This window comes from Delphinapterus leucas, chromosome 16 (assembly GCF_059928025.1).
Source record: "Delphinapterus leucas isolate spDelLeu-1000000601 "Yukka" chromosome 16, BTC_Dleu_Yukka2, whole genome shotgun sequence".
Lineage (NCBI taxonomy): Eukaryota > Metazoa > Chordata > Mammalia > Artiodactyla > Monodontidae > Delphinapterus > Delphinapterus leucas.
In genome coordinates this window covers 80,989,512-81,016,573 of record NC_143144.1, presented here as the reverse complement: position 1 = coordinate 81,016,573, position 27,062 = coordinate 80,989,512, and the positions used below count along the sequence as shown (strand labels likewise).

The following is a 27,062-nucleotide window of genomic DNA, read 5'->3' as shown; positions in this document are numbered from 1 at the left end:
AGCCGTCCTGGGAAATGCTTACACTGGAGAAGTTTCCATTTCTTCCACTGCAAAGAGAAGTACTGCTCTCAATTCCCTGTGTGATGTACTGTCATCTTTTCAACACAAAGCTCTTCAAATGGGCAAAATTACACTTTTTCTTGTGGCTTATCATCTGAAGCTATTCAGTGTCACTTTCGATACCAGGAACAATCCATCTGTCTGCCCGGAAAGTTACAGAGATTTCGAAAGGAACCTTGTTACAGCACTACAGCGAAGTCCTGGTTTACTGTCTTTGTATCCAAGAGCAAGACTTGCATGTACTAATTTACTTGTAGATTAGCATTCTACTTCAGAGTTAATAACCTGAGCTTGATAGGAAACACGTGGGGAGATGGTGCAGCGTTACCCGTTTGGCCCTGGAACTCATCATGATCTTGAAGTATTGCCAGACTCAATCATTGAATGGTGGCTAGTCTGCGGTCTTCAGGGAAATCTAGCAGCACGTGTTGGTTTGGCCAATTGATTGGGATCCAATTATAATGTCATCCTGTCTTCATGGGAGAGGGTGCCTGGGCTTGCTGGTCAGCAAGTCCTGCTTCCTCACCAAGTAATAAAACCTGGCTTTCTGGTGTGCTTAGCCCTTATGGTAATCGCTGCCTAAGACCTGGGAAAGCGCATTCGTAAAAGAGAGTCAGATGCTTTATATACGTTAGGGACCACTAGCTGCCGTGGGAAACAAACCCCTAATTTCCAGGGGCTTACCATCATAGAGATGTGTTTCCCTTGCATGTGACGCCATGGAGCTCTGTGCTATCAGTGAGTCAGGACCAGGTGCTGTGTCTGGCTCGTCCCCCTCCTAGGACGTTGGACTGGTCTGAGCACAGCTGGCAGCAGGGGAGAGGAAGGAACAGCTACTTAACTACCTTCAGCCAGAAGTGACGCATGTCATTTCCCCTCTGCTAATTCCATCACCAAGAATTATCACACAGCCCACCCAGGAGCAAGGTGGGTGGTACAGCCCCTCTGGACCATGGAAGGGGGAGCACAAGCTCTGCAGGGAAGTTGGCCAACTTGGCCACATCCATATGTAGCCCTGGTTTTCGAGGCAAGGGCAGGACCTGCACTTCTGACCACCTCCATTCTCTTAGAGCTGTGCCTGGGGAGACAGTGGTTTGCCCTTTATAGGCCCAAACCAGTATCAGCCGGCCCTGACCCACTATGGGGATTGTGTCTGTGAAGCCGTGGAGTTGATAAGCTCAGTCATTTGTACCTTCCCCCACCCTCGGGATAATGATTGCCTTTATTATTTTCTTTTTAACTGAAGTACAGTTGATTTACAATGTTACGTTAGTTTCTAGTGTACAGCACAGTGATTCAGTTACATATACTTTTTCAGATTCTTTTCACTTACAGGTTATTACAAGATATCGAATATAGTTCCCTGTGCTCTACAGTAGGTCCTTGTTGTTTATCTATTTTATATATAGTAATTTGTATCTGCTAATCCCAAACTCCTACTTTATCTCCCCCTGCCTTTCCCCTTTGGTAACCATAAATTTGTTTTCTGTGTCTGAATCTGTTTCCGTTTTGTAAATAAGTTCATTTGTATCATTTTTTAGATTCCAAGTATAAGTGATATCAGATGATATCTGTCTTTCTGTCTGACTCACTTCACTTAGTATGATAATCTCTAGGTCCATCCATGTAGCTGCAAATGGCATTATTCTTTTTTATGGCCGAGTACTATTCCATTGTATATGTCAATATATATGTACCACATCTTCTTTATCCGCTCATCTGTCGATGGACACTTAGGTTGCTTCCATGTCTTGGCTTTTGTAAATAGTGCTGCTATGAAAATTGGGGTGCACGTATCTTTTTGAATTGGTTTTCATCTTTTCTGGATATATGCCCAGGAATGGGATTGCAGGATCATATGGTAACTCTATTTTTAGTTTTTTGAGGAATCTCCATACTGTTCTCCATAGTGGCTGTATCAGCTTATGTTCCCACCAACAGTGTAGGAGGGTTCCCTTTTCTCCACACCCTCTCCAGCATTTATTATTTGTAGACTTTTTGATGATGGCCTTTCTGATCAATGAAGTTAGAGCACTCCCTCACACCATACACAAAAATAAACTCAAAATGGCTTAAAGACTTAAATGTACTTTTCTCATCTCTGTACTCTCCAATATGAACATAGTGTTCATATTACAAGCTACAGATCCTAAGCATTCACTTTCCATTATATCATTTCACACAGAACTATCAATGATGTCTGTAACGAGACACAATGTAAAGTTGTTGATTTGAAAACCCTCCAAAGGTCATTTCTTTTTGGATAAAGCGCTTCCTCATCAGTGGTGTTGGAACTCTGCAGGATTGGACCTCGGGGCGTAGTCGAAGGTGCCTCATTTTACACCGCTCAAGCCTTTGTTCACAGAGACTAACAGTGGCCACCCAGGCAGATGGTGCCCGTGGGTGCCACGCACAGCTGCACGAGAAGGATGCGTGAGGCCTTTCAGTGCCCTGGCGACTGACGTCCTGGCTCTTCCCTGCAGGTACCCGTTCCCCATGGCATTCAGCAGCTGTAGCAGGAAGGACCTGGCGGCCAGCCTGGAGAAGGGCATGGGTATGTGCCTCTTTAACCTGCCGGAAGTGACGCAGTCCCTCGGGGGCCAGAAGTGCGGCAACGGATATGTCGAAGAAGGAGAGGAGTGTGACTGTGGCGAACCGGAGGTGAGACAGACGTTTCCAGAATGTTGGCCTCGCGTTCGCGGCTGGGCCAAGAAGCAAGAACCTGAAGGAATTGTGCGGTAGAATGAAAGTACTAGAAATGCAGGATGGAAAACTCCTACATGGCCACCTTGGACAAACTTCATAAGCCAGGGTGGCCTTCTTGAATTTTAAGTATTGCATAGAGTAAGTTGTATCACTGGTTTAAAAAGATAAAGAATCTTCTCTGTTGAAGGACGCGGTAGCGTAGGCAGGATGAGGACAACGAAAAAGCGTTTAGCTTTGAGTTTGACAGAGAAGAAAGCCTTGGAATGCTGGCTTCAAATGGCTAATAAGTACCAAGTCTTTCTCTCTGTAAGGTGTGCACCCGAGGGGAATTTGAATAAGCAGCGTTCATTTTTAACCAAGAGCTTCTTCCCGAGTTGAAATTCTGCTCCTGCTGCCGCAGCTTCCTCTGTATGGACGACCTGAGGCGCCCAGGCTCCGGCCTGTCTGCTTCTTAGCTTTCAGAAGAAATAAGTGAAAGCGGGGAACATTTTTATCCAGCAAAAGGCATATTTAACCCTGTTTTCCAGCCAGTGTCAGGACATTTTCTCATTTCTGTAGGGCCCAAGATAAAGTTAATCAAGATCAAAATTCTAACAGCCATTTTTAAATCTCTGAATAATCTTGGGAAGGAAAGAGAAAGACAGGACGCAGTGAGGCCAACTGGTGAAAGAAGTACCCCCTCAAAACTTGAAGGAGGTTGGTTTAGAATAAATCAAAGCCAGTCATTTGTATAGCAGGCTGTCTCCCTGTGGGAGTCCCTCCCTGAGAGCTTGTGCAAGCTGCAGCGGTAGTCAAGTTCAAGATGGGCTTAGCTAAATTCACAAACTGGCTTGATGAGGCCTTAGGAAGAGCGTGCCTGGGAGGGGTACTCTGAAAGGGGGATTCGGGGATGGAAGGGAACTTGTGCTGAGACTCTGGGACATCCCTCAAATTCCTGTGTTCATCAAACAAACAACTGGTTATAGAACCTTCATCATGTCCAATCTCCAAGTCCCTGAGCTTTCCCACATCAGCAGGAATGATCCTGGTCTCCATCTGACCATTTCTGTAGGAATATTGGGAGTGAACATAAGTCCTAGGGGATGGGGATTGCAAAGGTGGTTTGATCAAATGTTTTTGTGCCCTTGCCCAAATCAGGATTCATCCAAGGTCACAGCGCTGTCCACAGTGGCGTTCAGTTTTGCTCACAGTGCGTAGAGAATGGTTACTATGCAGGAACAAAGTCCTAAGTCCTAACAGAAACTCTTTTTCAGATTAGCAGAGGAAAACTTAAAACCGTCATGGGATGGGTTATGCAAAGCGGAAATTGCTTGGAGACTTTTTCTAATTGCTTAAAGAAAAAAACAATTAGTTTAAATTACTCCTGTTTCTCAGGAGAGGTCATGTTGACTTTGAAATGGTTATCTTTTATCTGAACTCCTTGTAATTGTTTGTTAATCTAAATAAATTTGACAGCTCTTCCTGGAGCCATGAACTCTCAGGTTTGGAATGACTCTATTAGCAATCATTTATTCCATATGCCAGCACTGCCACCAGCATCCCTGCCACCCTCCCCGTCACCACTGTTAACATGTCCACCACCACCCCACCATCATCACCACTGCTGTCACCGCCATCACCACCAACCCCACCACTAGCATCACCACCGCCACCATCACGTCAGCAAACGCTCGAGTGCCTGAAAGTCGCCAGCCTGATGTCGTGGTCTTCTCTTTTTTACCTCCATCAGGAAGTCACTCAGCTTTCCCAGGGTGTTTACTGTCTCTCCAGGCAGCTCATTGCAGGACAGCTTTGAAGAACTCAAACTCTTTGCTTACGTAAGAGCCGTGTTCTCCCTCCATGTAACTCCCAACTGTATATTTCTGTGCTTAGGGTCCTTATTTAATAAGAGAAGTTCTTGCTATCTGAAGAGAACTCTCGTTCTCATCATCCAAAGTTCTTTCTTCCAAGAAATCAAAGTCGCAGGCAAGCCTTTTGCCTCAATTCATAGTTTTCTTTCATTTTTCTTTTAAACTTCTTTTTAAAGCTTAAGCTCAGACTGTGTCTGAGGGTATGAAAGCCCATTTCCCAGTTTCCAAGCTGACCAAAACTTTTAGTCAGACCTATGAACCTGGGTTCTTTACCCCCCACTCAGTGCTCAGGCCCTGGAAATATCCATCATGCCTTTGTTTCATATTGGCCTGCGTATCCCCTGGACCATAAAGACCTCCAGTGTCACCACATCAGTGAGTAAACGGGGTCAGAACAACTGCCCCAGCTCATGACTGGAACCAGTTTCTGTTCCCTTGCTCCCAGAGATAACGGCCACTGTTTTCAAGAAGGTGCATTATTGTCTTAACCCCAGTTCATTGTGATTAAGAATCTCTGTCTACTACCTACACCCCAAGAATGACAATTAGGGCATTTGCTGAGAATTCTCTAATGACTTCATTCATTACTCTTTCTTCTTCGGAGACTTAGTGTTCGTTGGCTCTGCTGAACTTCTCTATTGAGTACTAAACTAATAAATGCATCAACAGATGAAGAATTTGACTCTTCTGATAAATAGAGTTCTGCGGAAGGAATAGATTCTGGGTAGTTAAAAGGCAAATGAATGCTGAAGCGTTCTGTCCAGGGCACTGGATTTACATCCACCAGGAGGATTTCCTGACGACTTGCTCATTCTTCCAAGCTAATAGGGTTGGGAAAGGAGCCTTATCTCCTTGTTTAAAGTCAATAGGACGCCAGTAGCTTGCAAGTATCTTTTAAACTTAGTTATCTCTCTCACATTATCAATCCCCTTTGAAGTCAAAACCATTCGACTTGGCTGTGTTTCCATTTGAACTGCTGCGTCGTTATTTAGCGATTTGGTTGGGGGGGTGGGAGTTAGTTCTTAAAGGATCTTAGGACCCAGTTTTAGGACGGCTGGTTTAACTTCGAAGTGCAAGGAAGTCTGTAATTTGGCTAATGTGTTATTAGGAGAGCCATTTAGACCACGATGTACAGGACAACACTGCTGTACGTGTGATGGCACTGATCAGGAGCGCCACGGATGGCCTCCGTTTAAAAGAACAAAACAAGTTCCTAAGTGTTTTCGGATTGTAAGTCCATGAGTTAGAAACCTTTCCCGTCCTGAAAGCTATGACTTCTGGTTGGCAGTTTTATCTTACTGTATATATTACACGCTCCGGATGTTTATAAAGTCCTTGAGCAAATTTAAAATTTAATAATTTGGGATGTATGTATGATAGGAGCAAACAGTAGAAGGGAGCATCGTCCATAGAGTTTTACAAACGGTACAGTTCAGATATCTGGTGAGCCATAAATCGTCTGGATTATCAACATTTTATTCATTGCGTTTATGATACTAATAAATTCATTCATGGAAGATGGTTTTGGGGAGTAAACTATTATACTATTAAAATAGTATGTGATGGGCTTCACTCTAGCCATAGTATATAAATCCTTCAGCACATATCATATTAAATAAAATAAAAGGACATTGGTAAATTCAGTCCTGAAGACTCTATTGAGCCCTTCTTTCTAATGATAACCAATTGCTTCTAAAATGTGTAAACTCCAAGTTACTGGAATGTTCTAAAGCACAAGATGTCATAACTATCCTGGATAGATATGTATAGGCCTTTTGTTGAGAGCTAAGCAAAAGGTATCAATCTCTTGTTTCATTTTGTTAGAAAAAATTAGGTGGCTGTGAAGCACAGCGTAACAGAGGAGTTCACTTCCTCTCGAGTGTTCATTTCACAGAGGACAATCCAGCTACTCTTTGATCTGTTTAAATCCTTTGCAGATCAATGGGCACAGCCCACAGATCTCCTTCCCAGCCTCTTGCTTGTTCTGAGGTGCATTTCTGACCTGAGGAGGGTCTCATCAGGTGAGACAGCCCACCTGTGCTGAGCAAGAATCCAGCTACGACGTCTGGTTGGATTGCAGGGAACTGTGTTTCAAACACAATTGATTGGACTTCATTTCCTGCCAGTATGCTCTAGATTAAACTCTGGATCAGTCTTTGAAGGGTAAAGTTTGTATGCATCTATGTAGATTTTTAAATAAGTAAGTTCTTAGGACTCCAGTGGTCCTGGTATTATTCACTGCATTAAGGCCAGCGGTCATCAGACAGACAGACACACACACACAGCCTCACCCGCTGCTGACATGAATGGCCTCCCGAGTCAGCCAGCCTTCCTGTCCGGGTCCCTCACCCCACCATGAAAGATGCTTGAGTGCTACTGACTTTTCCCAGGGACACGCCCTCCCAGGCAGTTCATAAACACTTACCAGAAGCTTTGCTTTCTTCCGGAGGAAGATAATCCTCAGTCCGGCTAGTTTTCATCTCCAGAGCCAGGCCCTCTGGTTCTTTCCTCCCTTTTCAGTCACTTAAGGTGCGACCTTTGCTTTCTGTGAGTATTTGTGCCACGTGACCCTGTCAAACCCGTTCCCGTCTCCAGGAGTGTCTGAATCTCTGCTGCAACGCCACCACCTGTACCCTGAAGCCGGATGCTGTCTGCGCACACGGACTGTGCTGTGAAAACTGCCAGGTGAGTGTCCTCCTGGTCCCGAGGTCACCCGCACAGTCAGCTGGTTCGACAGTGATGCAGGGCAAGCAATTGGACAGGGCGACTTCCCAGCACTCGCTGCTGTGGAAACTGTAATCCTTATCACGCAAGTTGGTACCATCTATCTCCTATTTTTATTATCTTCCAGTCTTCATGTGAAATGCATATTCTAATGCTAAGTCATCTGTGATAAATTATAATAATTATATAAATTATAATAATTTATAATTTATTTATTTATGAGTTCTTTGGTAAGTAGACCAAAGAACTCCAGCTCCATGTTAAATGTTCCGGGTCTGCTATTGGAGGAAGGTTTCCTTTCCCTTCCCTTCCCTGCCGGGTCCCTCTGCTCCATGCCAAGAACATCTGCCTGCTGGGTGAGGAGCTGCGTGGATTGTTCCAGGGATCTTGTGTCAACATCTTGATCTTGACGTGCCCCCAACAGAAGGTGCTGGCTGACCCAGCCCAGCCAAGAGTGGCGGTTTTATACTTTTGCCATTTTCTGCCACCATGCCTGCATTCATTTTGGCAATTCCGTTGTTTGTCTCATTATTCAGAGCTGAGATCTGCCAGAGTCAAAGCCTGAGCTTTTGATTCAAAGGTTCCAAGAGTTTTATTTCCTTTTAATTAAGCAATTGATCTTGGCATTCTGCTTGCAGGAAACTCCCTCTTAGCGACCCAAGTAGAGCACAGTGTTTGCGAAGTGCATTACGACATTTTACATTCAGCTTAAAGTATCCTTCATCCCCTTCCTACTTGTAATTAACTTACGGGGAACGAAGGTTAAAAGAGGCAGCTGGTGGTGGAGGTGCCTGGAGGGTGCTTCGGGGGTGGGACAGATCACTGGTTGCGTAACCTCACACAAGCCACCCTGAGCCATAAGTTCTTCAACCGCAAAAAGATGAGGCATCGTTTGGCATTGTTGTTCCTAACATCCTGTACAGCTCCCTTGCTTTACTTCTCTACATGCCCCTGTGAAGTCCTACAGACAGGTTTCCAGCTCTGTGATTTGATGGCAAAGTAAAATTGCTGTTGTAAGTGTGCCCTTGGAATTATTTTTGTCACCTTGCCCACAAATGCTAACGCTTTAAGCACAAACGTCTTCTTAAAACACACGGTGGTGTTGGTGACCAGAGATCTTGTTCTTAAGAATCAATGGGTCCATCAGGCAGCACCCGCTCCCCCCACCCACCGAGGTGCCAGGTGCCAGCAACCAGCTTGTCTGCTCACCAGAAAACCCTGATGTTGCATGAAATTAAAAAGAGGCTGATCTTAGTTACCCCCCATAATGGAAAGGTGAACCTCAGAGCCCAGAGCAAGGCTGTTTATTTAATGAGCTCTCTCTGCGGTAAAGGGAACTTCCTTTGAAATCCTCGCCCCTCTGTGTGAAGCTACAAGAGGATGGTTCTGTTCCTATCCATGTCCGGAGTGTTGCTGAGACCCTGCTTCCCCCTTTCCCGCAGTCACGAGCTATAAACGGCCCTCTCCTTTCAGCTGAAGCCTGCAGGAACAGCGTGCAGGGACTCTAGCAACTCCTGCGACCTCCCGGAGTTCTGCACGGGAGCCAGTCCTCACTGCCCGGCCAACGTGTACCTGCACGACGGGCACCCGTGTCAGGGAGTGGACGGCTACTGCTACAACGGCATCTGCCAGACCCACGAGCAGCAGTGCATCACACTCTGGGGACCAGGTACGTGGCCACCACCACCTGGGTGCAGAGGGCCAGGGCCAGGGAGCCCACTCTGTGTTTCCATGAGCATCCGTCCCGGAGCGCGCTTTCCAAAAAGCTTCCTTCTGTTCAGCTGGAGCGATTGGCTCTCTGGTGGGACTGGGGCCCTGCCAGGTACAGGGCACGCAGAAGTGGGTGCTGCCCAGAGCCTGCCCCAAGGAGCTCAGTCCAGTCCAGACAGAGATGTGTGAGCACCTACTGTGTGCCCGTGGGGTGACAGGGATAAACCAGCCGGGACCCCTGCCCTCAGACAGCTTAACAGGGAGTTGGGCAGACAGACGGCAGAACTTCCCACCACTGCCCTGACTGTGTTAGTGCTTCTTAGAGCCCAAGCAAGGACCCCAACCAAGGGCAGAGGGTGCTGGAGAGAAAGTCAGTGCTGCTGGAGGGCCGGGGGGCTGCCTTGGGAAGGCCCAGGGCAGACCTGATGTGTGAGTCTGTGATGGGGAAGGATGTGCAGGGGGGTAGCCCAGAGTGGGAGGCCCGGGCTCCAGAGGAAGAACACGGAGACAGATGTTTAAGGGCCCTGAACACCTTTGAGGTTCTTTTCAAGTTTTTTTTTTTTAATTTATTTATTTTGTTTTATTTATTTTTGGCTGCATTGGGTCTTCGTTGCTGCGCGTGGGCTTTCTCTAGTTGCGGTGAGAGGGGGCTACTCTTGGTTGCGGTGCGCGGGCCTCTCACTGTGGTGGCTTCTCTTGTTGTGGAGCACGGGCTATAGGCACGCAGGCTTCAGTAGTTGTGGCTTGCAGGCTCAGTAGTTGTGGCTCATGGGCTCTAGAACGCAGGCTCAGTAGTTGTGGCACACGGGCTTAGTTGCTCCATGGCATGTGGGATCTCCCCAGACCAGGGCTCGAATCGTGTCCCCTGCATTGGCAGGTGGATTCGTAACCACTGCGCCACCAGGGAAGCTCCCCTTTCTGGTTCTTGAAGGTAGAGTGACAGACACGTGTGTCCCAGAAAGAGCACCCAGGTGGGAAGGTGGCCAGGAAGCGGCCGCTGCGTGATTGGATCCCTTAGAGACTGTTCACCACTTCCCGGGCATGGGCCGCTGGGCCTGGGCTCCGTATGGTTTGGCCCTTGTAACTCTCCCATAACCCCTGAGGGAGAGACAATGACTACAGCTTTATGGAAGGCAAAGCTCAGACTCAGAGGCTGGAAGTTATTTCCCAAGGTCATGAGGCTGGGATTTGAACCCAGGTCCTTGTGACCCAGAGCCCAGGTGTAGTTCTCACACCGTGCCGTCACCCCAAAGAGCCAGTGATCGAAAGTCCCACAGGTGCTCTAGAATTAAATGGATGCACAGACGTGAAACGGGGAAGACTGAGTCTCCTGTGTCTCTCTCTCCTCCACTGCCCCGTCTTCTGGGGCCAGAGATCCAGGGCCTGGTGGGCAGCCCAGGGCATGGGCTTGTCACCCCAGGGTTGGCCGCTTGTCTCCTGCGTTGAGGATTCTGGCAGTGAATCCCACAGGGTATTTTCCAAGACTGTGGCCCCAACTATCTTGTCATTCTTCTCCCTCTTCCCGTTGGTGGCAGGGTGACCTCAGTTCTGGCCAGAGGCCCCAGCTGTGGCAAGGGCACTGTGACCAGCCGGGCCCAGGCAGAGGGCCAGGCAAGCCCAGGCTCTGCAGGGGAGAGAAGTCCGATACGGGCCTTTGTCAGCCTTTATGGTGAGGTTTTGGGTCTAGGGGTGATGAAGGAAGTAAACGAGGGCGGAAAACAATGACTTAACCTCAGAGCTTGGGTTTTCAGTGTGACGTGAAAGCCATGACCCAAGCGTGGAGAACGGGGCAGATGTTTCTTGGGGCTGGGGCCGTTCATGGAGCCCAGTCACCACCCCCCAAAGCCAAAGATGCCCTTGTGCGCTGGGAACTTTCTGAGGGAAGAGGGAGAGCAGCCTGGATGCAGCAACAAGGGCTAACACAGCCTCCATTTATCCCATTCTCTGGAGAGTTCTTCCAGTGCCTCAGGTTTCACGGATGTGCTTGGGCAGGTGGAAGAAGCTGGTGGTGCCTGGAGCCTTAGTGCTTTGTCCTTGGGCCCTGGCCTCCTCCCTGGCTAGGCAGGAGGGCCCAGGCAAGGTAGGGCTTACAGCTTCCAAAGCTTCTCAATGACAAGCACAAAGTAGTCACTCACTGTACACACGTCACATGGTTGTATGGGCTCTGAGTGGCTTAGTGACTTCAGACACCTTTTAGCCAAGTGGGGTCACTTTGGGACAGTGACTCCTGCTGCAGGCCAAATCTTCATGGCCTGAAGCATCCCTAGTGGCCGTCCCTTCCCAGCCTTTCTCCAGACTCCGTAATCTCCCCTTCTCGAGTTACAAGGGATCTTATAACACTCCCTTCCAAGGAGCATTCCATGGCCAGAGCACACAGCACTTGGAGCTTTTGGAGTAAAATGTGGTCTTTGGTGCCCTGCTGTATTAGAGCGTCTGGCCCCAGTTCCAGAGTGAGTCAGATGGAGCCCCGCCGTCCTCTCTGAGCTCCCACCACCGAGTGACTCAGCTGGCTGCGCGCCTTTGATTCATGGTGACCAAGGCTGGTATTCATTATCTCATCCGATTAGTCCTTCTCGAGCTGCCTGACCAGAGACAGACCCAGACAGGCGGACAAACTGACAGCGTGGCTCACAGGCTGAGCTTTTCAAAAGCAGTGGAGTTACCTGCTTGGAACCCTCAACATCCTTGTGAGCGAGGGTGGGGACCCCGGGGACCGCACCACCCCCGGAGCAGGGGCTGCCTCCCCGGGGCTCCGGGCCGACCCCTTCTCTCCCCTCCCATCCTCACCCTGGTGACTGAGGATGCTTTTGCCCGGGCGACGGTGGGCTTGTCGTGAGGGGGCCATGGCACATAGACTGAAACATCTCTGACGTCAGAAATTCCGAGTTCCTGGAAACAACCAGCACGGGGACCAGGCTTGGGGAGCCCCTCAGGCTGGTGACTTCCTGGGGTTCCGTCTACCTCGGCCAACCCCTTCTTAGTTCTTGCAATCCCCGCACAGACTTCCTCGGGAGAGCAGAGAATTTAGTGCCACCACCAGCTGTGGCACTGGTACAGTGGCCCTCTGTACCAGGCGGCTTCTTGGAAGGGCCTTCACCCACCCCCTTTGCAAATGTGGTGTGTTCCTTTCCTTATATCAGTGCGGCAGCCTCACTGTCAGGTTCAAGGGCACCATGTGAGTTTCCTGTGTACGCTCTAACTCAGTGGCTTACGACAACACAAATTTATCATCTTCTAGTTCTTGGGGGCAGGCGTCCTAAAATCAAGATGCTGGCAGGGCAGTGTTACCTTCGGAGGCTCTAGGGGAAAATCTGTCTCCTGGCCTTTTCCAGCTTTGAGAGGCCGCCTGCAGCTCCTTGGCCCCTGGCCCCTTCACCCACCTTCAAGGCCAGCAGCACAGAATCTTCAAATCTCTGTCTCTCTCTGACTTCTGCTTTTGTGGTCAAATTTCCTTCTCTGACTCTGACCCTCCCTCCTCCTTCTGGTAAGGACCCTCGTGATTATATTGGACCAGATCACCCAGCATCGTCTCCCCATCTCAAGATCCGTAACTTAATCACGTCTTCAAAGTCCCTTCTGCCAAGTAAGGTCACATAGTCACAGGTTCCAAAGATTAGGGCATGGACCCCTTTGGGGGGCCATTTTCCGGCTACCATAGGCGGTGAACAGACCACTTATTGGCAGGGTGACCTTCAGCAGGTTACTCAACCTTGTTGTACCCCGTCTGTAAAGTAGGGAGAGTAATACGTCTACCGCACAGGTATATCATTGCCCTCCAACATAGCTTATTATCTATTTCATATATGTGAGTATATTATATGTATACATCACATGCAGTGGCATGCAGCTTGCGCAGTGCCTGGGGCCGTGGGGAGGGCTGAGATCTGATGGGAAGAGAGAGGGGGCTCAGCCTGGGGTGAAAGGGGTAGGGGAGCCAAGCAGGAAGGCTCCAAGCCGAGGTTGCCTTGGAGTGGTCATTGCCGGGGTGGGAGAGGAGGGGACTTCCTGCATGTGGAACAGCAAGGGCTAAGGTGCACAGGAACGGGGGGCCATCTCAGGGAACTGCGGGCACTTCTGCTTGTCCAGAGCTTGGGCTGTGACCTGGAGCGCAGAGAACCCCGTCTGCTACCCCCTTCTCTCATTTGCTAACGATTCAATGATGTCCTGCTATTGTGAGATGCTGACCAAGAGCCCTGGTCTGCCAGAGTGACATACTTCCCACAGTCCCAGTGCACTCTTACCTGGACCTCTGCAGTAGAGTCGGGATGTGACTGTCACAGTTCCAGGGGCAGAGGTCACTTCCTCGGCCAGGTCCCAGCCAGCTAGATGTGCCAGGCTGAGAGCAGCGTATTGCTGTGTTACAGTGGTTGCTTTGAATTAGCTTTTCATGTTTCGGAAGAGGAAAACTTATTGTCAAGGATACATTTGCAATCTTTCATTTCCCATCCTTTAGCAAACGCTCTGGGATCAGGGCCACATTCGCTTTGGGGTCATTTCTGACCCCCTGTGAAGACAGTAACTCATAAATCTAGGAGTCGCCGAGCTCTTGCTCTGCCGGCCCCCGCCATTGGCAACTTGGCCAGAATCCTCCGTTACACTCAGGAAGTCAGTTAGTTACTCACTCCCCAAATCTGGCTACCCAAACACTGACCAGATGAAGCCCTTCCTTCCAGCTAACTATTCCCTTTTGAGATGGACTTTTCTCAATCCAGCATTATATTTCAATAAAATAATCCTGCTTCCAAATCTTTCTACAAATAAATGATAGAAAATTCAGAACATATGCCTGCAACTCGTAACTGGCAAAGTCATATACTTTTAGAATACCTTTTGGGACTTTTGTTCATCCACTTGTTTTCCTAGTTATTATTGTTGATGATATTCTTGCTGGCCCGGAGTTGACTTTTTTTTTTTTCTCAGTGATTTTTCTTCCACAAACCTTGCATCTCAAGACTTTATCTGGTGATGTCAAACCCATAAACGTTATGTGCAACTCACACCGTACGTTGTATTTAGCCCTCTGTCCACTTCAGTCTTAATAGCCACAAAGATTTTCTGTCAGTGTGACATGACCTTTATTCCTTCCAAAACACAGCTGGATATGTTTCTTCAGGCACAAACTTTATTTTTGCCAACGTCATTTATCCAAACCACTAGCATGATCGCTGAAAACGGTTGGAAATTAACCTTACAGATAACTGTGTGTCTAGAATCACAAACAGTCTGCATCGAGGAAGTCCTGAAATATCTCAGTTCTATCTATTTTATCACTCACCAGAAAATAGTGTCACCTGACTGATGCAGTGCGAGCGGGCCAGACGATTTTTACGGGCATATTCAGTGTTTATCTGCCAGGCTAGTTTAAATGAGTTTTGCTTTATGACGACGTACCTGGAGCAGTGCAGTAACTAATCATCCACAACTCTGGGGGCTACAGACGGGAAGAAGGGATTTTTGCCAAGAGTCGTAATGTTTAGGAGGCAGGGAAGTCTCCTTTTTGTCCCACTGTGCGAGAAAGAAATGATAGAATGTGTTTGCTTGGACTTCATTTTCCGATGGATGTGAAGGTCAATGTGGAAAAGCAAGACAGAGGGAGAATTATGGGGAGGACAAGCAGGCTTCAGTTGCTGTGAAGATGCCTTCGTCTGTGGACATTAGTGACAGGGGTTGGGGAAATTAGTGAAGGGGGAGAAGCTGAGGTGACTGAATTGGGGATGCGCATTTGCATAACGGACGTGCATTTTAAGGAAAAGATTAGATCAAGTAAATTGTGGGCTTAGTACAAGATGTCATCATCTCTCTTTCAAAAGACATAATGACATCGGGAACTCCCAAGCTACAATTATAAATATAATTGTTATATAACTCTGAAGATAAACCTGGTAATTAAATTCCATCGCTTCTTATAGAATTATAAAATACGGTACGATGTCAAAATTCCCTCTGAAAGGCTAAATTTCATCTTTTGATAACGGCAGAACATCTAAGAGCTCCGTTATTAAGAATTCAAAGGCTGTAAATTGATATAGTGGTGATAAGAAAACTTGTCACTTTTTTTCATGACACAGACACGGAGTCTGTCGTCTTCATGAAGACAGACACCTTTAAGTGCAGCAGATTTGAAGCCAGATCTGTACCTTTATAACGTCTTACAAGTGGATAGAAGTCATTTACACCTTTTAGATTATTGACCCTTCTGTCTCTAAGATAAACGCCAGCTGGCTGCTCACACACAAAAGCCACGCGAAACGCTTGGCTGGACCCTCCTCCGCTGTTCTTCCTGGCACAAGTAGGTCCTGACAGCCAGGGAACTCAGGGTTTGCATCTTCTAGTCTGTTTCCTATAATGATGTTTTCTTTTATTGCAAGAGCTGTCCCTGCTCCCGAGGTCAGCACGGAACCCCCTTTCTGGTTCCCTTGCTTATAGGATTTCTTACTTTGTCTAGACTTTGAGGGAATGACAGTTTTCCTGTCCAGGAAGTAAAATGTCTGTCTTTTTGTGACTTTATACCTTCTTTCCTCTTAAGACAGCACGGTAACACTTCATGTGATGTAAATGAATAAGTGAACACCCAGAGTCACAGAAAAGGCAGACCAGGAGACAGTGTTCATTTACCCAAGATGCTTTGTTCTACGGAAACCACAACTGACTTCCTCTGGGGAGGGCGGCGGAGACAGGATGTGCTTTCCCTAAATTGCTTTCCTGTGGTTTTCACTCGTCCATTCTTGGAACACACCTGCTCTGTGCAGGCCTGAGGCACCATCTCAGTCCACAGGGGTTTTTACAGTGAGGCAGGAGCCTCGAGACATCACAAAAGGCAAAAGCAAGTGTGATAGATGCAAAGAGGGGGCATCCCACCAGGATAAATGAGAGCAGCAGGGTCCCCAGGCTCGAGGGAAGGTGGTGATGGAGGGAGACCCTGAGGGACTCAGCCAGTGATGGCTAATAACACAGCAGCCCAGGCCCCTCATCCAACCAGCTCCAGCAGTTGGGTTCCAAGGAAGATGCTGATGCACCCGGCTTTGGTCATGTAGCCATCATGACCCAGTCTTATGACCGGTGGCGTGGCACACTCGATGGGCCAGACTTGAATTTCACGCCCATCCCTTTGGCATTTGTTGGGAACGTTAACCCTACCTGACCCATATAAACTAGGCTTCCCATAAGAAAAAAGGTTTTGTTCCTAGGAAAAGGGCTATGGGAGAGGTATTAGACAAAACAAACAATTGAATAATCACAAGCCTTCTACTCTGCACCTCCTTTTCACAAATCTCTACGGTTGCTCCAAACCACCAGAGGAAACACACACACACACACACACAGGCTCTCCTATAAAGAGAGGTTACCTCCTAGGAAGGGCATGGCCAATGGGCCACTGGTGGTACCAGGTGGGGCTGAGCAGTGCCCAACCTCTAGCTGGGAGCTTGCTGGCCCCAGGAGGTGGCCCAAAACCCTGCGTGACAGTGCCCTACAGCTTGAAATCGGAGGTGAGGCAGCAATAGGGCATATTGTGTTCTGGATCAAGTTTCAACTGCTTATGTACTTCTTCATTTATTTTAAGTTTCATTTATTAAACCCCTTGGTCTTTAAACATCATGTTTCTCATGCAAGATTTCTCATCCCAACGTGGAGACTTCCGGGTAAGAAAATGTTAGTCAACTGGATGAGAATGGGCATTGTTAAGTGGGGTTCCGCCGCATCCTTCTCTCACTTCTGTCACTCACCTCCCCCATGCCATCGAAACAACAGCAGTTTCAGAGTATTGATGAAAGTTGATCGAAGTTGATGAAAATTTTCAGTCCCTAAGTACTTGAGGATGGAGAGGCAAAAGAGCTTGTGCATCAAGGTTAACCATGAATTACCATCATAGTGTGCTTTCCCTTAATCCTCCAGATAAAAGAATGAAGGAATTATGTGACAAGGGATCAGGTATGCATTCTGGTCTTTGATTTCAGAGATATCTATCTAGCCTATCCCTAGGCATATGCAGCCGATGAAATCATGAGCCACTACTCATGGAGATGTGAGTTTCCTTTGCCACATTGTAGCCAGCAGTGTCATTGCTATGCCCCACTGATGACATGTCCTGCCGATACATCAATAGTAGAGTGTGATGTGGCATCTCCTACTCCCTTGAGTTTTGGATAAGAGCTGAAATGAACAAAACTCTTGGAAATAGACAGTTACTGCTTTCTTGCAAGAGACAGAAAGTTAACCCTCAGAACCCTGCATTGTTCAAGCCACTGGGCAAATTAATACCAGAGTGGAGTAAATTTTACTGGTCAGACCCCACTCAGCTTTGTTTCTTTATGGACTGACTGCTACTGCACGCCGTGCCCAGCACAGTAACTAATAGTGGGGATGCCCAACAAATGGCATGTTAGTGAGCCAAAACGTTCCCATTCATCTAAAGCGTGTCTCTTGGTTTAAGGGCAAGGAGAGGAATTACAGGGAAGACGCTCTTTGTTCCCAGAGTTCAGTGGAATAAAAAGGAGTCAAACTCAAGTGTCTTTCCTTGAGGTCTCCCCCTGCCTCTTTCAAAATGGTGCTCAGCGTCTGCGCGGTGTGGTGAGGTTCTGGAGGACCAGGCCCGCCTGGCTGGGGCGGGAGGGGGACCCAGAATGAGCACAGGACTCAGGGAAGTGGGAGCCTCACTCACTGAAACAAGTAAGGAGGAGATGGAGGCAGGGAAGCTGAGATCCTTGAGCGATGACTGTACTTTTTATTTAATATACAAAGTATGTACAGAACCTCCCAGGGTTTCCAACGAGGAGATTTTCTTTCTTCCCTCTCGTTTCCCAAGGTGGGTCCAGGAGTTCCTCACCCAGTCACTCAGCAGCCTTCATTGGCTTCCCGTGATGTGCTAGGCACTGGGGACGCCCCTCTGTGAAGGAAACAGGTGTGAAGCCCTTACCGACACCATCCTGAACTATCACAGTGTTAAAACATGGCAAGTGTTGCAAACAAGGTCAGCTCCAAGGAGCTCCCCTCCCCTCACATCCTTAATGTTCAGGGGCCAAGCTGTCCCCTTCCCCGTGATCAGTGGCCATCCTCAGTGTAACTCAGGTTTACTGAGAGCCTGGGGGACTCACTGAACCTCAGGTCAGGTGCTGTCCCTGTCCCCGTCATAGAAATGAGGGAACAGAGTCTCAAAAGCTCCCATAACTTGACCAGGGTCTCCTAGTGTGTAGGGTTGACACCAGATCAGCCCATTATTGTGAGTCCCAAAGCCCCGGCTCCTCCAATGCTGCAGCATGGCCACCGATTGTAGAAATCAAACAGGAGGAGGCCTTTCAAAAGGAATTGAGACTTGATAAACGTTTGCTTTTGTTTTTCTTAGATCCCATACATGCGCAAACATAAAACAGTTTTCCCAAAGGATTCGGCATCGGAAAGAATGGTTTAACTACTGACCTCTTTTTTAAAAATGTATTTTATTGAAGTAGGGTTGATTTACAGTGTTGTGTTAATTTCTACTGTACAGCAAAATGAATCAGTTATACATATATAGATATTCTTTTCATGTTCTTTTCCATTATGGTTTATTACAGGATATTGAATATAGTTCCCTGTGCTCTACAGTAGGACCTTGTTGTTCATTCATTCTCTATATAATAGTTTGTAGGTGCTAACTCCAAACTCTCAATCCATCCCTCCCCCACGCCCCCTCCCTACTGGCAACCACAAGTCTGTCCTCTATGTCTGTGAGTCCGTTCCTGTTTCGTAGATAGATTCATTGGTGTCGTATTTTAGATTCCACATATAAGTGATATCATATGGTATTTGTCTTTCTCTGTCTGACTTGCTTCACTTAGTACGACAATCTCTAGGCCCATCCATGTTGCTGCAAATGACATTATTTCATTCTTTTTTATGGCTGAGTAGCACTAACCTCTTAATCTCTCCGTCGTGTCTTTTGAATCTCAGTCCAGCTGAGAAAGCACGTTGGACCTCGTGAACCTCTGTCAATGCTGGTTTAGAGGCTCATTGAGGTCAACTGACAAAATTGGGTTTGAGAAAAGACAAGAACATTTATCACTTGTTTAATTATTATTCCTAGGGTGTGCCTTCCTGCCTCCACTTTTTTTTTTCTGGTAAAACAGCTTTGAAAAGCTCACTTTGGCAAGCAACAGGATGGGTGATTAGGTTGTGGAGATCATGAATATACAGCCACTGAGCAAATAGAAAAAAGTAAAATCAAAAGACTCACTGTTGGGTGAGTGGGTACTTATGCCTAAAAATAAGATTCCCCTTGACAGCATCACAACAGAATAAAAGGGCCAGCATCAAAATAAGCTGTGGGGCTTCCCTGGTGGCGCAGTGGTTGAGAGTCCGCCTGCCGAGGCGGGGGGTGCAGGTTCGTGCCCCGGTCCGGAAGCATCCCGCGTGCCGCGGAGCGGCTGGGCCCGTGGGCCGTGGCCGGTGGGCCTGCGCGTCCGGAGCCTGTGCTCCACAGCGGGAGAGGCCATGGCAGTGAGAGACCCGCGTACCGCAAAAAATAAATAAATAAGCTGTGAATGAAGGGAGTGTGCTGTGGAAAACAAAGACTTTTTTTAACCATTTTATGGAGTTACGATTGACATACAAAAAGTTGTACGTATTTAGTGTGTACACCTTGATGAGCTTGGCGGTAAGTGTACACCTGTGAAACCATCCTCACAATCCATGCTGTAATCGTATCCACCACCTCCTACATATCCCTCCCACCCTCTTTATTATTTACTATTATTTCTGTGTGTATGTGACGAGAACACTAAACATAAGATTCACCCTCTTAGCAGATTTTTAAATATACAGTGTTAGCAACTATAAGTACAGTAGCTCGCTAGAATTTATTCATTTTGCATAACTGAAACTTTGCACACTTTGACTAATACCTCCCCATTCCCCCCAGTCCCTGGCAATGACCATTCTACTCTCTGTTTCTATGGGTTCAACTTTTTTAGATTCCACGATCATGCAGTGTTTGTCTTTCTGTATCTGACTTATTTCACTCAGCATCGTGTCCTCCAGGTTCATCCATGCTGTCACAAGTGGTAGGATTTCCTTCTTTTTAAAGGCTGAATAATATTCCCTTGTACATACATACTAGCATTTTCTTTATTCGTTCATCTGTCAGTGGACACTTAGGCCTCCTCTGTGTCTTGGCTCTTGTGAATAATGTTGCAATGAACGTGAGAGTTCAGGTGTCTCTTTGAGATCCTGATTTCAATTCCTTTCGATATTTACCCAGAAGGTGAACTGGTCATCATATTTTTTGAGGAACCTCCATACTGTCTTTTGCAGTGTCTGTATATATTCTCACCCACAATGTATGAGGGTTTCCTTTTCTCCACATCCTAACACTTATCTTTTTTTTTTTTTTTTTTGATAACAGCCACCATAATTGGCATGAGGTGATAGCTCATTGTTGTTTTGATTTGTATTTCCCTAATGTGTAGTGATGTCGTCCACTTGAATGTCCTCTTTGGAGAAATGTCTTAACAGTTCTTTTGCCCATTTTTTAATCTCGTTAGGACGGACACTTGTGTCCAGTTCAGGGAAATGCCCTATGGGAGGAGTGTGGGTCTTAAATGGTTTTTAAAAAAACAGAGAATGGGAAAGTAAGAGGTCCAGGAGGGGGGCAACTTAGTGCAGAGGTCAATGGCTGGACCTGTTGCTGGTCTCGACTGCTGCAGGGGTCTTGTTTGGTTTGATTTGTCTGCTTCTTTGTTTGTTTAATGAGATGCTGAACGTGTCTGATGAGGAATCAGGTTGCAGAGAGATGGACTTTGTAGTAATAAGAACACCATCTGGTCCATGGGAGGAGGCGAGCATTGCCCCTCATGACATTGTCACCTTGGAAGGCACGCGGAGCCTCCCCAGAGCAGGGTGCAGAGAAGGGCAGGGGGCAGAGCTGGGCTTGGGGAAGTTGGCATCCTGGCTGATGTGAGAGGAAGAGCCCAGACAGGACACTGGTGTGGGCAGGAAGGCAGTCCCAGGGCACCACACAGGGCACAGCTTATCTGAAGAATGGAGAACATTTTCCTGAATTTCTCACATAGTCTTCAACAGATACCACTATGATAGGATTCGAGAGCCCTCAGAACTTTGGCAACGCAAACCCCAGGTACATGTTCTCTCGTTCCTTGACCGGAAGATGTGCTAAAAATGGCCATTTCCTGAGCTCTCTGGCTCCACGCCCCTCTGTACCAGGCACTGTCCTGCTGTGTAAAAAGACCATCAGATATTATGCCTCCGTGGCCTCTGAGAGCAGTCTCTGCCTTGCAAACGCAGGCATTCGTTGAAGCCAGTGCTTGCTCCAGTAGGGAGCTTCGTGGGGCTGGAAACGTGGTGTAAGACCTCCGCGTTGCTCGTTCTCTCTCTCTCTCTCTCTCTTTGCTCCCTCACATTAGTCATCATTATTCCTTGGAACCTGCTTTAACTTGCATTTTCTCACCGGAGTCGTGTGGGAGTTGTTCAAGAGAGCAAGCCTCCCCTTCCCCCGCAGCCGGCCAGCCACCCGCTTTGGGGTTGGGTCGGGTGCGGCCCCAGAGCCAGGCCTCATCTCTGGAGAGGCCGCACGTGCCATGGGCCCGGTTAGCAGCCCTCCAGAAGAGGGAGTGATGAAATGCATGCTTTGCTGTGAGCTGAGGGGGGCTTGTATCAGGCATCAGCGAAGATGCCAGGTGTGATTTCTCGGGATGCTGAACATATCTTCCCTTAACCTGAAAGCCTCGTGCTGTTCCAAGAAAAATGTTCAAAACACTTGCAGGTGGTGAAAGTGCTGCTTTGCTTCTGTTTCAGGTGCTAAACCTGCCCCCGGGATCTGCTTCGAGAGAGTCAACTCTGCAGGCGACCCTTACGGCAACTGCGGCAAAGACTCCAAGAGCTCCTTCGCCAAGTGCGAGATGAGGTGGGGTCCGCCTCCTGACCGCGCCGTGGCTTTGAACTTCCCAGATCACTTAGGGCTGCTTCCAGACGTTCCCTCTTTGAGCACTGTCTGTTCTTGCCTTTCCAGAGATGCTAAATGTGGAAAAATCCAGTGTCAAGGAGGTGCCAGCCGACCAGTCATCGGTACAAATGCCGTTTCCATAGAAACAAATATCCCCCTGCAGGAAGGAGGTCGGATTCTGTGCCGTGGGACCCACGTGTACTTGGGCGATGACATGCCGGACCCAGGGCTTGTGCTTGCCGGCACAAAGTGTGCAGATGGAAAAGTAAGACCCATATGCTCCCTTGCATCACAAATGTAAGTCTGGAAGGGGGCCCACTGAGAAACGTCCTGTTGGAGAACTGAGTTACAGTGTTGGTTTGTTTTCCTAAATCCGCTTCTCAGAATGTTGCCTCTGAAATTCCGTTCTTTGCACCTAGAAGAAAAAGTCAATAAATCCTAGATCCTGGTCTGACCATTGAGATGCAGATTTGGGAAAATCAAGCTTGTTTTCTCAGCTCTTTAGTGTTAATAAGCCATGTCTACACTCTGGATGTTATGAGAGTTTCCAGCCAGGAAATTACGCTGGAAGGAAACACAGCAGCCTATTATATTGTTTTTGGAAATGTGGTTTGGGTTTTTGGCACGGTGGGGACTTGTTCTCACCTGGACAGAATGGGAAGTCAGATGTAGTTTCAGACAACCCCATACAGGGACAGGAGAGGGGAAGAGACAGGATAAGCTTAAAGCCAAAGGGTGTTCTTTTGGAGATCAGGGGGAAAGGTAGACTGAGATACTGGGGGTTGGGAGGTGGGCAGTTAGAAATAAAGTCCAAAACAAAAAAAAAATTTTTTTGAGATTTTTATATTCTGCCACATTGTTTTTTCCCACCAAACTTTCTCATCGGACTGAATGATAGCAAGTTAATAAAACACTTTAGGAAAGAAGATGCTTTTATTAGACTCCTCCTTTTCAAAATGATTATGAAATCATTACTGACGTGGAGGTCACAGAGCAGAAAGGAAAGGTGCTGAGTCATCTCCTGTAGCAGAGTCCCTGTATGGGGGTCTCTGAGACTACATCTGACTTCCCATTCTGTCCAGGTGAGAACAAGTCCCCACCAGGACAGGAGTTCCCTCCACTCCACCCCCTCCCCCTTCCCCCATACACCACAAATGCTTTTATCCTTAAGGAAACAGGATGATAAGTGAAACATGTTATACATTCTGGGTGTCTCCTTAACCACACCCATTCGCTTACATTCAAGCCTTGACATTAGACTGACACCATTTAAACTGGTCTGAACAGCTAAGGCCAGGTGCATCTGAACACTGAAATTCCAAGGACTCAATTTATCAGTGAGCTTTTTCCCTTCATGTGCAGGATTCAATGTGCTTTGATCTCCTGCCTGCAGAACACTAGTTCTTTGAAAGCCGTCCTTAGCCTAGCCCGTGGGTTGGGGGAGGGCAGCACCCATATGCTGTGATTCTGCCTGGGGTCCTGCTGTGTTCATTGCAACCCCAGACGATTTCCTTTCTTAGCTGGCATGTGACAGTCCCCTCGGCCAAGATTCCCACCAGCCCTGAGAGCTGCTTGGACCAGCACGTTTTTTCAAAGGGCGTTAATCTTACCTCAGATAAACTGCTGGGGTCAGATGGTGAATGTCTCATAGGAAGGTCCTATTTGATTAAAAACGCTTCTGTAATCTAAAAATTAGACTTTTCTCCCTTTGACTCCACTAATTTGTAACATCTTATGGGAGATAAAGAACCTGATCCCTTGAGTCTGGACTATATTATGTACCTTTGAAATAAGACTAAACTCTTTCGACCAGCCCAGTACCATTTAGCAAATTGTTGAGAAATACAAGGGAAGCGTCTGTTTTACTCTGCTGAGCATTTCTGTTGATGCTTTATGTCATCGACGATAGTACTTGTCAGTCGGTATTTTGGAAAATTTCCCATATTTTAATATCTCCCTTACCAGATTCAAGGATTCTTGGAGTCTTCGAGTCTGCATAGGGCCAGGTGAAGGACTAGTCTCTTTTGTTCTCTCCTACATCTTTTAATGGAGGGGGGAAATGCTGCAACATGTAGATTGCATTGCAAGCTCTAAACAAAAATCATGAGAAAGGCAGTTACCCTAATTGCAGGATTGACCAAAACCATATAAAATGCCATGAAGATGGACGACTTCCATAGTGTCCACATTGATGTGAGTCTTGAAATGGGCTGAGTTTGGAGGCAGGCATCAGGATCCATATCCGGGTCCAAGGCAAAGTGCATTATTCATATTAAATGAAAGATGGTCTTCCCCAAGCTTTCCTTTGCTTTCTCTTCTTTTTTTTTTAAAATTTTTATTGGAGTAGAGTTGATTTACAATGTTTTGTTAGTTTCAGGTGTACAGCAAAGTGAATCAGTTATGCATATATCCACTCTTGTTTAGATTCTTTTCTCATATAGGTCATTACAGAGTACTGAGTAGAGTTCCCTGTGCTCTACAGTAGGTTCTTGTTAGTTATCTATTTTATATAAGGTAGTGTGTATATGTCAGTCCCAATCTCCCAATTTATCTCTCTCCTCCTTAACCCCTGGTAACCATACGTTTGTTTTCTACATCTGTGACTCTATTTCTATTTTGTAGGTGAGTTCATTTGTAGCCTTTTTTTAGATTCCACATATAAACAATATCATATATTTGTCTCTCTCTGTCTGACTTACTTCATTCAATACGACAGTCTCTAGGTTCATCATGTTTCTGCAAATGGCATTATTTTGTTCTTTTATATGGCTGAGTAACATTCCATTGTATGTATGTACCACATCTTCTTTATCCATTCCTCTGTTCTTAAACACACAGCTAGATGCATGTGCGTGTTGTTGTAGACAGACTGAGATATTTGCTGTGTTTCCCTCCTCTCCAGATTTGCCTCAATCGTCGGTGTCAGAACGTAAGTGTCTTCGGTGTTCACGAATGTGTGGTGCAATGCCACGGCAGAGGGGTGAGTAGGTGAACTGCCTTTGTATAGCCGGCCCACAGCAAGTTCAGCACTAAATCATTCCTTTGTAAAGGATTTTTGCCATCCATAACTTTGTAAAAATATAGCAGTCAGTGTCTCCTCAGTATTTTCTTCTGAAGACATTCATTTTCTTCGACCTTTACGTAGCATAAGAAATGGGATTTTTATTTAACAAGAAAATCAGATTGAGTGATAATTATCTTTTAAATTAACATTCTGGATTTTTTCTAAAAGGGACTTTGTCATCTTCAAAGTAATTTTAACATTAACCTTCCGTCATGAAGAGTTTTTCATTAGCGTTTCAAACAGAGCTGTCCCTCCTACAGCCAAGATTCAGAATATGTGTCTGAACTGAAATACTTCCAAAAGGAATTAAAACAAAGAAGACAGAACATACCGACCACATGTTCTTGAAATCACATACAATGGGTGTCAACTAAAGAAGGCTGTTATTTTAGTTCAGAGAATTTTTTTGGGGGGGGGGGGAGGATTCTAATTGTTTAAAACCTAGTTTATTTTTTCTGATGGGCTTAATTATTTCCAGTGGAATCATATTAATTTGACTAGCTCTGCCAGTGGTCCATTTGTTTTTCTGAAACCTTTTCTACGGATATTGTGCTCCAAATTCTATTTTTAAAATAGACACCCACCAACGATTGTAACATAGAATTACGGAGGTTTGCATAAAATTACTCTTGTGCTGTAACCATAGGGGATTGCAGTGTCACCTCAGATGGGTTTGTTGATGGTGAGTGTAGGTGACTGTCAGTATAAAATGGAATCTTTGAATGTCTCCACTGGATCATAGATTTCTTTCTAACGGCTGGAGGAAATGACCTAGCGCAGCCTTACTATTTGCCTGATGAAGCAGTCCAGGCCCCGGTGGGGATAGTGACACGTCCAAGGTTACATGACCAGTTAGTAGCAAGGCTGTGTCAGGGACCCTGGACTCCTCCCTCTCCAACATCCACACACTGGAGAGGCCAAGACTTGGGAACAAGTAAGGACCCCGGTCCTTGCCTCGCGAGGCCGGGCTCACCAGCAGCGCCTCCAAGTGGGGTGTTAGGGCTGTAATCTCTCTGCCACAAGCTGCCAGGAGGGCACATGACTGTGATTGGCAGCAGGAGAGACCAGGGCGGGCAGGACAGTGCCTGAGCCCCAGGGAGTCGTACCTCAGCAGCAGCATCTCTGAGGAAACAGGCAGGACACGCAGACTCAAGGCAACGCGGGCTATGCTGCACGGTAGTTACTTCTGCTCAGCGTCAGCTTCATAGAAACACGCTTTCTCACTTATCGTAGGCTTTCCTGACTGTTGGCCTTCTTGTTGGAAGCATCTGGGGCAGGTGGTTGATTCAGAAAACAAGAGTCTGTGAAAGCAGGGGAACATCACAAGTGAGAGAAATGCCCGGAACATTTATCGTGTCTTAAAATATAAAAGTGTGTGTTTGGCTTCATGTCGCATCCGTAGCTCGGCCCTGACTTCAGTACACAAATTATCCAAAGTGCGCCATCTGTGACGTACCGTTTGTTTCTCTAAGCGGAAGGGAGACACTCAACGAGCAACCTTCCTGTCTTTTGCGGCTTTTCCTGATCATTTGTCAGTTGTTCCGCCCATTCCAAGTTTGTCAAAAGTTCTTTTTAGTGACTTGCATTTATCCAGCGTTCCCAAAGTGTTCAGCCTCATTGTCACAGAAATAATTCTCTCTTGTTTTCACACTCGTACTCCACTGGTTCCGGTGGTAGTTCAGCAAATTCCATGTGTGACAGCCTCCCCGAGCCTCCCGTCTGAAGGTGCGCAGGGTTGTCGGGCCCATGATGCCCAAGGGCATGGATTCCATGTCCCTGAAGCAGGGGCCCCTCCTTACCACGGAGAGGGCTTCTCATCTCGGTCAGATCAGGAGGGTTTCCTGGATTTAAAAAGAGGGACATGGAGATTGATAAGAAAAAGGGGTTGAAAGGAGTGGGTGAGCCCTAACTGTCTGGATCCTTCTCTCAGTTGCTGCTGATGTAACAACAGCACATTATGTTAATCCACAGCCTCGGGCTCTGGGCTCACCTGTGTGGTGCTGGGTTTAGGGTT

At 47.0% G+C, this 27,062-nt stretch overlaps 1 protein-coding gene and 1 long non-coding RNA gene across 6 annotated transcripts in view; one reads left to right on the top strand and one right to left on the bottom strand.

Annotated features, from left to right (window-relative positions):
- ADAM12 (ADAM metallopeptidase domain 12) overlaps positions 1 to 27,062 on the top strand; it is a 329,043-nt gene that overhangs the window by 262,705 nt on the left and 39,276 nt on the right. The window contains exons 11-16 of the mRNA XM_022568471.2: positions 2,544 to 2,721; positions 7,212 to 7,301; positions 8,814 to 9,009; positions 21,837 to 21,945; positions 22,051 to 22,249; positions 24,887 to 24,964. Coding sequence (XP_022424179.2) covers positions 2,544 to 2,721; positions 7,212 to 7,301; positions 8,814 to 9,009; positions 21,837 to 21,945; positions 22,051 to 22,249; positions 24,887 to 24,964 — 850 coding nt within the window. The remainder of the gene's footprint in view (positions 1 to 2,543; positions 2,722 to 7,211; positions 7,302 to 8,813; positions 9,010 to 21,836; positions 21,946 to 22,050; positions 22,250 to 24,886; positions 24,965 to 27,062) is intronic.
- The window catches only part of LOC149747345 (uncharacterized), a 28,234-nt gene continuing 18,988 nt past the window's right edge, over positions 17,817 to 27,062 (bottom strand). For 2 of the 5 annotated variants that reach the window (XR_016388209.1, XR_016388211.1), the window contains 2 exons: positions 26,155 to 26,889; positions 17,818 to 25,119 (listed from right to left, as the gene is read on the bottom strand). This is a non-coding gene — a long non-coding RNA (uncharacterized LOC149747345). Of the gene's footprint in view, positions 25,120 to 26,154; positions 26,890 to 27,062 lie in introns of all 5 variants that reach the window. The other 3 variants (XR_016388210.1, XR_016388208.1, XR_016388212.1) reach the window with 3 other exon arrangements.